Source organism: Myodes glareolus, chromosome 21 (genome assembly GCF_982192425.1).
Source record: "Myodes glareolus chromosome 21, mMyoGla1.1, whole genome shotgun sequence".
NCBI lineage: Eukaryota > Metazoa > Chordata > Mammalia > Rodentia > Cricetidae > Myodes > Myodes glareolus.
Genome location: NC_142046.1, coordinates 20,111,344 through 20,121,369, shown reverse-complemented (window position 1 = coordinate 20,121,369; position 10,026 = coordinate 20,111,344). Strand labels below are relative to the sequence as shown.

At 52.4% G+C, this 10,026-nt stretch overlaps 1 protein-coding gene across 1 annotated transcript; it reads left to right on the top strand.

The window, feature by feature from the left end:
* Nucleotides 1-2,589: 2,589 nt before the first annotated feature.
* LOC125412176 (lipocalin 1-like) lies at nucleotides 2,590-8,778 on the top strand. Its single transcript, XM_087900127.1, has 6 exons — nucleotides 2,590-2,864; nucleotides 3,820-3,956; nucleotides 4,708-4,781; nucleotides 4,991-5,098; nucleotides 5,993-6,088; nucleotides 6,728-8,778. Exons 1-6 carry the CDS (start codon nucleotides 2,682-2,684, stop codon nucleotides 6,751-6,753), a joined length of 624 nt encoding a protein of 207 aa, XP_087756253.1. The 5' UTR covers nucleotides 2,590-2,681; the 3' UTR covers nucleotides 6,754-8,778.
* The last annotated feature ends 1,248 nt before the right edge of the window (nucleotides 8,779-10,026 follow it).

Genomic DNA, 10,026 nt, shown 5'->3' with positions numbered 1-10,026 from the left:
ACTGGGATTGCCGGCCTATTTGAAGCACACAGCCAGAAGAGGCATTGGAGCAGGCAACATTGAGGACGTGTCCTTGAATCGTAAGCCTCCTTTCCTACAGCTTCTTCTCTGTGGGTCCCCAGCCACAATGGCTATGATGACTGTGACGTCTTTGGAAATCAAGGGGATGGCAGGATGGGGTGTGTGTGTGAGGCTTAGCAGAGCCAGGGCTTGTAGGAAGATGGCACACTGGAGGGAGAAGGGGCTGCACGTGATGAACGCTGACCTCCGCTTCCTCTTCGGTCCACAGCAAGATGTAGCTCCTGAGGTCTGTAGGTGATTAGACTCCTTCCAGTCTTCATCATCCATATTCTGGCAGATAGACTTTTCCAGGCAACATCTTGCAAAGCCTAGCCCCAGAGTGTAGCCGACAGGGTTTCTGAAGGATGCTGCACCAGGGCCCAGCCTGAATTAGAACATCAGGTGGGCCCAGGAAGACTCAGGCTCCCTCCAGGGTTCTGGGGTGTGTGTACATGGGCCCCGGTACACACTTTAAAATTTCTGGCCACTTCTGTGCCTCTCATGCTCACTCTGTGCTTTGCTCAGAACCCCACTCTGCACATACGCTTGCATGGCTCGGAACCCCACTCTGCACATACGCTTGCATGGCTTGGAACCCCACTCTGCACATACTCCTGCATGGCCCTTCCCTCCCCAGGGGCTCCCTGGATCCAGGCTTTCCCCTCAATTCTGTCTCCTGGCTTCCCAGACTGCCTCTTCAGATCCCCACAAAAGCAGTGTGAGCCTATTAGCCCGTGTCCCTCACAGCAGTAGAAAGCATGGAGGGACTCCATAGGTTCTCTAAAACCCTTGCTCTGGAAACCACACCACAAGGTTTTAGTGGATTTGGGGGAATATGCCCTCATGGAGAGCTTAGAGATCATGTTGCTCTCCTGGGTGTGCAAGGCCCAGGAGACAGGGACATCAGGGTTGTGGGAGGGAGGAGGCTGGGCGCGGGGAGGAAGGGACAGAGAGGAACTTCAGGACACTGATCTGGGACCTATGCTTCCCTAGCTTGTAACAATTCCTGAGATCAGACCACCGGACATCTGCCACCCTCAAGTCCAGGCCTGTGCAACCCAAGAGTCAGCACTGTCCACGGCCTCCGTCTCCTGGCATTCTTGATCACCATCTCCTAACCATCCGTCAACTCCGACCCACCCTTCCCTGTGTAGCAAATAAACCCAGCATCCGCGCATGGCCTCCAGTGCCTTTTCGTCTGTACTCAAAGGCCATGGGATCTCCCCTAGGAAGGGGTGACATCCACCTAGTTTCTGACAAGGTGGGGTAGGGACGGTGTCTCCAGGTAGGAATCTCATGCCCAGGGCATCAGCTGAGCTTTGAGGGGCTTCAGGGACTTCTGGATTCCTGAGACTGAGCTATCCAGACCAGACCTGGGAGGGCCTATCTCTGTATGTCTGAGCAGGCAAACCTGAATGGCCCAAGAAGAGGGAAGAGGCAACATTGCCACCTTTATAGAGCCCTTGCCCACCCTCCCCAGAACCTGAGCCAGCTCTTATCATTGGAACAGCCAAGGTCAGGTTAGCCATGGCAGGGATTTTCTGTTCTCTAGGATATGAAGTAGGCATATCATGAAGTCTCTCAAAGCCTGAGTCATTGTATCTGTGGCCAGGAGTGGAGGCTAGGACCTTATCCAAGAGAGCTATGCATAGACAGAAAGATCTTGCAGGTCAGACCAGGTCCTCCTTGCCTGGGTTTCTGACCTTCCCCCAAAATTGACCGTCTCCTGCCTTAGAAACCGTTGGCTGCAAGTGAACTTAATCACGAAGTGGAGGAGCAGGCAAACGCCTGGCTGCTGTCAGCTAGCTCAACCCTAGTGGGAAGCTGGACCTCTGGTTACCCAGTGACAAGCTCTTCCTCCACCAAACCCAAAGGTGTGCAGCTCTCTAGAGTGTCCCTGAGCCAAGTCCCTGCAGAACAAAAGAGAAAAAAACACAACAAAATCAAAACAACAACAACAACAACAAAAAAAAAACCAGAACAAAATGTCCTGAAGAAAGGCCAGAGAAGAAAACAGTGCAGAGGAAGGTGTCACATTTGGCAAGAGCTGTCCAATGTGGTGTCCGGAAGGAGTGAGTAAACCTGGGGCCTGACCCTAAAGCAAAGGAGGACACTAGAAAAGTGACCACCCATGCTGTCCTGGACCCATGGGGCAGAGTGGCCCTGAGGCTGCCGGAGGGGTGGTGAGAGACATGATAAACAGGTACAGTAGCAGCTCACACCGGCAGGGCCCTCACGTTCCTCAAGTGCTGTCCAGAGAGACTGTCTGTGTGGACCTGTGCTCCCTTCACACCCCGGGAAGGAGCTAGCTGGTGTGAGGTGAGCAAGGATGGAGGAGAGTCCTTCCGCTCCTGCTCCTGTGGACAGTGGATGACACACCAGGAAGATGTCAGACCTGGGGGCAAGGGGCTACACCCTGAGGGAGTAGCAGACTCCCCTATGGTCTCCTTCTAACCAGCAGCCTCTCCCTGGGCTCCCAGGACACACTGCAATGTGGTTAAGCTGCCCCGACAGGCTCACCACGTTTTTGTCTCACTGGCTTGAGTGGTACCCAGCTCTGTTTCAGGCCTAGGGAGGACTGGAATGTGCACGGTTGGGAGGAGAGAAAGGCGGGCCAGCAGATGCTTAGAAGTGGGCTGCTTAGGATATTCTCAGCGACGGGGAGCTGCCGGGGCCTGCTGCACGTGGTCCCAGGTGCCATGACACTCGTGAGGGCCTGGCTGCTGTTCGTGGCCTTCAACATAGATCTGGCCCAGGAGAATCCGGAAGAGGTGCCTGTACAGCCCGACTTTGACGCACACAAGGTGAGTTGTGTCATGGCCGGATCCAGTCTCCGTGCTGGGCTAAGGACTGGGTGTAGTGTCACAGCATGGGTGTGCTTAAGTACCCCGACTTTCCAGGAGCTCTGGGAGACACAGCGCCCAGTAATTGACGGTGATAATTGAAGCTGGTGGTCCAAGAGCAGACGCGGAGGCTGTAGAGCCTTGGCTGTGGAAGCAGAGCCAGAGCTGAGACGACAGGTCCCCACTAGGACACGTCGCTCAAAATGTGTCTGGCTCCTGTCTATCTCTGGGTCTTGGCGCCCAGAATCAGATGTGGGGACTGTGCCAGGCTGGGAGGGTTAGTGAGAACAGTTCCAAGTCATGATGACTCTGGGGAACAGAGCTCAAACCAGAGATCGGAGGGATGGGAGAGGTGGAGGGCACTGAGGAAGAGGGGACACTGAGAAAGAGGGGCACTGAGGAAGGGGGACACTGAGAAAGAGGGGGCACTGCGGAAGAGGGGGCATTGAGGAAGGGGGCATTGAGGATGGGGGGAACTGAGAAAGGGGGGCATTGAGAAAGAGGGGGTACTGTGGAAGTGGGGGCATTGAGTAAGGGGGCATTGAGGAAGGGGGACATTGAGGAAGGGGGATATTGAGGAAGGGGGGCATTGAGGAAGGGGGGCATTGAGGAAGGGGGACATTGAGGAAGGGGGGGCATTGAGGAAGAGGTGGGCATTGAGGATGGGGGTTGCTGATCAAGGGGACAGAGAAGAAAGGAACACCGGAAGAGAATGGAGTCGAATATTTCTAAGCAGAAAGTCACAGCTTGCACTCTGACCTGGGACCCCTAGAAGCTCACTGTACTGGGGTGTGGGCAGGCCAGTGTACACCCTGGGCATGGGTGCCCATCTACTGACCAGGCTTATTTTCTGAACACTGAGACCGGAAGCTCAGAACTCGTCACCTCTCTGGTTCCCATGCCCACACCCCCGCAGGTGGAAGGACGTTGGTTTACCATCCAGCTGGCCACCAGCCACAGGGACCTGGTCTTGCCCACTGACCCCCTGAGACTTTCCCTCTACTCCATTCAGACAAGAGACAGTGGGGATGTGGACTTTGTGCTGTTTGAGAAGTGAGTGCCTGCGGTAATGCTTATCTCCTGCCCAGAGCCCTGAGGGGTTAGCATGGGTGGCCAGAGGGACCGTGGTACCATGCCAGGCTGAAGGCTATGGCTTGCAAGTGCATGCCCCAAGGCTTATGAGAAAGAGATGGCAGAAAAGGCACAGAGCTGCCAGGCCTGACTGACATGCCCTCCAAGATGCATAACATGTGGTCTAACCTCCAGCCATGGAGGAAATCGCAAAATAAATTATTGTTATTTAAAAGTACTGAAGTCACCTGAGCTTAGTGGCATGGATCTTTAATCTCAGCACTTGTGAAGTAGAAGCAGGATGGCCAGGAGTTTACAGTCATCCTTAGCTATATAATGAGTCCAAGACCAGAGTGGGCCCCATGAAATAGGAGCTTTGTCTGTATTGAACAAGAACAGTTAGAGACAAACAGGTCAGGATTGTGAGCCCAAGACCCAACTCTGAGGACAGTCTGGTCTCAGCCTCTTCTGGAAGCCTGGTTTCATCCGTGATGAGCAGGGCCATCATCCGTCCCCTGTGAGTTTCAGAACCCGTTCCTCTCCTTACAGTGACCAGCATACCATACTCTCTCTCCATCTGTCTGACCCCAGTGAAGGCTACTCCCAAACACTGGGAGCTGAGAACTGGGGAGGATTTCAGGCCTCTCAGCCAGGGTCCCCTCCAGGGTTCCTCTGTGCCTGGAGCCAGTCACCCCGTCAAGCAAAACTACATATAAATTCCTCTTCTCTCTAGAGGAGAGGGGGTATGCACAGGGATCAATGTTACTGTCCATCCAGCGGGGCTCCCAGGCCAGTACCAAGGAACATGTGAGTACTTCCTGGGGAACCCGGGTGCCATGCTGAAGAGGGAGGTCCAGCTGGGGGTTACAGATGCCCTTCACAGAGCCCAACACCTGGAAGAGCTACCAGCTTTGGGCAGACTGCGCAATCCTCCCAGTGGTGTCACGGTCTCTGGGGGGAGGTGGAGTCCTGGGGATAAAGGGCAGAGGCATTTCCTGTCACCCGGTTTTCCACAGTTGAGGGAGGCAGCATGAACGTCCATTTCGTCAGCACCGACTACAACAACCTCATTCTTTATGTTCGCTTTGAGGACAGCGAGGTCACAAACCTGTGGGCACTTCTGGGTAGGTGATGGCTCTCCCCTGCCCTGGCTGCTGTGTCTAGGTCTTCTGGGAGGTGTTGGTCACTCCCTAGTCTGACCAGAGACTTTCTGTCCAGAAGTAGAGTTTCATGATGGCTGTTAAGGACTGTGGGCAGCTCAAAGTGACACCCAAGCTCCCGCCATACAGGAACCTGCATTATTTCAGGCAGCTCATTCACTCAATCCATTACTCATTCACATCCTGCCCCATGAGCAGCAGGTGTCAGATACAGTCTGCCACTGTCCTGGGATTGGCAGTAGCTGGGTCCTTCCAGGATTCCCAAAAGGAAGCATCAGGGAAGAAGAATCAAGAGGAGTTTCTGAGGGGTTGTCAGGCAGCTGATACATCTTGAAGACTGGAGGCAGGAGGGGGGGGCCACTACCAGGGTCCCGGTGACACTGAAGCCAAGAGCCTTGAGCTCTGAGAAGGGAGCACGGGTGTGCAGGCAGGAAGCTGGGTCTCTCTGGGCTCCTCGTGAAGGCCATGGGCCTCATTTGTTTATTAGAGATGCATTAGACTGCTGGAATCAGACCTGTGCCTGCCCTCTTTTCCCATGTTGGGCATAGAACTCATGGCTTCTGCATGTGCTCCTCCTGTTGGTCTCACTGGCTGCCCCCGACATGCTTTGAGAAGAGACAGTGAAGGGGCTGTTGTGGTCACTGGGAGAGGGAGGTGCTGGGTCTGGGAGGTAACTGCGGAGGTAGTCCTGCTTCCCAAACAACCCCAGTATACGCCCTGAAACTCAGGAGACAGTGTCAGACAGCTGATGGTCGGGGTCTCTGTACCCTGCCCCGGGGCTCTGCTTCCTCCCTGTTTAATCCAGGAGAACTGAAAGCTCAGAGACCTCCACCCTCATTGTCATCTGTCTAATTCCAGCCAGAAGAATGCTTGAGGACCCTACCTGGCTGGGGAAATACCTGGTGTTTATAGAGAAATTCCACCTTCTCAAGGCCCCCATCTTCAACATAGCTGGTAAGCGCTGCCCTCCAGCTGCTCCTCAGCGGTTTAAGGAGGTCCTCTCGTTCTCATCCACCCCATGATGCAATAACAGCACAAGCACGGCCTTCATGATGTTGCTGTTCTGGCCAGACCTGTGTTGGATGCTTTCGCTGCCAGGCTTTATGCGGTACCTTGAGTCACCGTCATGAGGGCACTTACTGACTCCATGCCACGGGTGTGGCTCAGAGACAATCCAGAGTAGGGGAGAGGGGCACAACTAGGAAGAGGACCTGGGTGTGAGCCAGATCTCAGGGTCTCCTGACCCCAGCACCCAGCCCTTTTGCACCACCACTCAGGATGTCATTTAGTCAATCAACAAGCACACAGCCATGTCAGTGGAACAAGACAGGCTCAGGTCACACCTAAGCAGACAGCAGCAGAGGACGAGCAAGGTTGCAATGGAGCCATTTGTCAGGAGCAGGGGCTGCAGGGGACTCCTTGCATGTGCGGAGGTCAGGAAGGGTGTCCTCAGAGAAACCTGAGGCTCCATGGAAGAGAGAACATGCTGAGGATCTGTGGTGGGGGAGGAGGTGAGACTCTATCAGGGCACTGACTGATTTGAAAGCAATCAAGTGAAGAACTTAATCCCACCCTTTCTCTTCCTCTCCACAGACCAGTGTCCCCCAGATAGGGCCTAGATGTCGCTTCTCACTTGGGCCCCTTCACCTTCTGCTGCTTCAGTCTCCCTTCCTCCTCCTCACCACGGCCAGCAGCAGAGGAAAGCCCTCGGCAGCTCCTAGGGGCCTAGAGCCCAGAGCTACCTCTGCCTGTCTGGTCTTCCCCTCCCTCTCTGTGGTAACCTGGTCCCATCGAACACCACAAAGGGATCCCCAAGACTCCCCGCCTGGCCTATGACTGAAGGAGTGTCCAGGAGGCTTAAGAGGTACCGACTTGAAAGAAGGTGAGGGAATCTAGGTGTTCTTACAGAAAACGCCCCATTGGGCACAGAAATTTTACTTGGGGGCTGAGGCGTGGCCCAAGGGCAGGGCTCTTACTCAGCACACTCAAGACCTTACTTCCATCCATATTTGATAGCAGCCAAAAAAAGGTAACTTGACTACACAGAGACGTGACATTCCTGTGTAACCTTCAGTGTTTTGGGAAACGTGACCCTCAGTCTGTAACAAATAAAAGAAACAGGCAAAAGGGAGCAGTTACTTTAATATACTGTTCTATAAAAAGAGACTCTATCATGGAGAAAGGGGCCAGATGGCATAGCTGGTATGTTAGTCATTGTCCTATTGCCATGAAAAGACACCATGGCCAAGGCAGCTATTATAAAAGAAAGCATTTAATTGAGACTGACCTGTAGTTTCAGAGGCGTGGTCCATTATCATCATGATGGGAATCAGAGGGGCATGCCACTTGGCACAGTAGCTGAGAACTACATCCTAATCCATCCACAAGGAGAGAGGGGCAGAGAGAAGCTGGGCCTGGTGTGAGCTTTTGAAACCTCAAAGCCTAGCCCCAGTGACACACTTCTTCCTCCAACAAGGACACACCTCCTAATCCTCCAAATTCTTCCAAGCAGTCCACTCCCAGTGACAAAGCATTTTCATATACAAGCCAATGGGGCCCCTCTTACTCAAACCACCAAGGTTGCCGTGCCGATTCGGCATGAGACAGCGGTTTGTTTTTGTTTTATTTTTGGGTTTTGCTTGTTTGTTTTTAATATGTGTGTGTATGGAAAAGAGAGAGAGGGGGGTGGGAAGAAAGAGAGAGACAGAGGAGAGAAAGGAGAGAGAGAGAGAGAGAGAGAGAGAGAGAGAGAGAGAGAGAGAGAGAACCATAGAAGGCCAGCAGAGAGTTTCGGATCTCCTGGAGCTGGAGCTGATAATTACAGATGGTTGTGAGACCCCCCAACATGAATCTTGAGAATCAAACTCGGGTCGTCTACAAAGGCAGCAAGTGGTCTTAACCAGTGACCCATCTCTCAAGCCTGAGAGAATGGTTTTTAAAGTCTCTCATCCCAAGAAGCCCTGCCATCTTCACCCATAGACCGGCACTCCAGTCACGTGCTTCTGGCACAGCCCACTCCTTCCCAAATTCCCTGGCCTATTGTTCAGGACACAAAATCTTATCTAATGACTAGGGGTTGAGACTGCTTCCTTTTCTGATTATGGACTCAGTCACGTGGCTGACAGCCTGCAACTTCCCAGCTCTCTGAGACAAGCACCAGCCCCCAGCTGGAAGAGGGAGGGGCCAACAGCTTCCTTTGGTCTGTAACTCTCAGGCGTTCTAAGCATACTGAAAATGGGTCATAACAATTTATTTCTCACAATATGATGCAGTTTTAATAACCTTCGGTTACTCTACACACTAAGCAGCTCAATGTCTGGTTACAAGCACTCCTCCCTGAGGGAGAAATGAAAATCTACCCGCTCCTCACAAGGTACCAGTGGCAAACCTAAGTTTAGCCTGGGGAACCTATGTGTTTGTTGACTTACTTACAAGAGCATGGGTGGCCCCTACTCATATGCCTCGGAAAGTCTTTACCCAGTGAGGATGGAGGCTTCCCATAACTTCATAAATGGAGCTCCTCTCGGTTAACTATCTCTCCCAAACACTCTAGTGCCTCTAAGACCTGAGGCCTCCTCATACAGTTAGGACAGAATTGGATGCAAATTCTTGGAAGGGCCAACTGAATTCTCAAATGTGGATCCAATGACAGCCTTGCCCCCTTTCCTTCTGTGAGGGAATGTCAATAGTCAACAAGCCCAATCATGTTGGACCCTTGCCAGTAGTCACAGCTGATCTGATGAAGATGGCAGCCGTTTTGCTCAGAGGACCTTGTTCCACAGCAGGTCCAGGAAGGAATTTTTCCTAATACAAAAGAAATCTGAAATTTACATGAAGGCATAAAATTTGAAAAGTTTATTTATTTGTTTATTTATTTATTTATTTATTAAAAATCTCCACCTCCTCCCTGCCTCCCTTTTCCCTCTCCCTCCCCACCTCCCCCTCCCTCTTGAGTCCTAAGAGCAATCAGGGTTCCCTGTCCTGTGGGAAGTCCAAGGTCCTCCCCCCTCCATCCAGGTCTATAAAAGTGAGCATCCAAACAAACCAGGCTCCCACAAAGTCAGTCCATGTAGTAGAATCAAAACCCAGTGCCATTGTCCTTGGCTTCTCAGTCAGCCTTCATTGCCAGCCACATTCAGAGGGTTCAGTTTGATCACATGATCCTTCAGTCCCAGTCCAGCTGGCCTTGGTGAGCTCCCATTAGATCCGTCCCAGTGTCTCAGTGGGTGGACACACCCTTCGTGATCCTGACTTCCTTGCTCATGTTCTCCCTCCTTCTACTCCTCATTTGGACCTTGGGAGCTGAGTCCAGTGTTCCAATGTGGGTCTCTGTCTCTATCTCCATCCATCGCCAGATGAAGGTTCTATGGTGATATGCAAGATATTCTTCAGTGTGGCTATGGGACAAGGCCAGTTCAGGCAACCTCTCCTCTGCTGCCCAAGGAACCATCTTGGGACCTCTCCTTGGACCTGGGAACCCCTCTAGAGTCAAGTCACTTGTAAACCCTAAAATGGCTCCCTTAATTAAGATATTTACTTCCCTGCTCGCATATCCACCCTTCCTCCATCCCACCCATCCCATTCCCCCAAGCTCTCCCGAATCCTCCCCTTCTCCCTTCTCTCTACCCATCATCTCCCCTTACATCCACCCCCCCACCCCCGTGCACCCAACTTTTGCCTGGCAATCTTGTCTACTTCCAATATCCAGGAGGATAACTATATGATTTTCTTTGGGTTCACCTTCTTATTTAGCTTCTCTAGGATCACGAATTATAGGCTCAATCTCCTTTAATTATGGCTAGAATCCATTTATGAGTGAGTACATACCGTATTCCTCTTTTTGGGTCTGGGTTACCTCACTCAATAAAGCGTTTTCTATTTCCATCCATTTG

Bases quoted from the DNA above. Each gene is read 5' to 3' on its own strand.
- LOC125412176 (XM_087900127.1), top strand. From the start codon at position 2,682: ATGCTTAGAAGTGGGCTGCTTAGGATATTCTCAGCGACGGGGAGCTGC. The intron at 4,782-4,990 runs GTGAGTACTTCC...GGTTTTCCACAG, and splicing joins AGGCCAGTACCAAGGAACAT to TTGAGGGAGGCAGCATGAAC. The intron at 6,089-6,727 runs GTAAGCGCTGCC...TCCTCTCCACAG, and splicing joins CCCCATCTTCAACATAGCTG to ACCAGTGTCCCCCAGATAGG.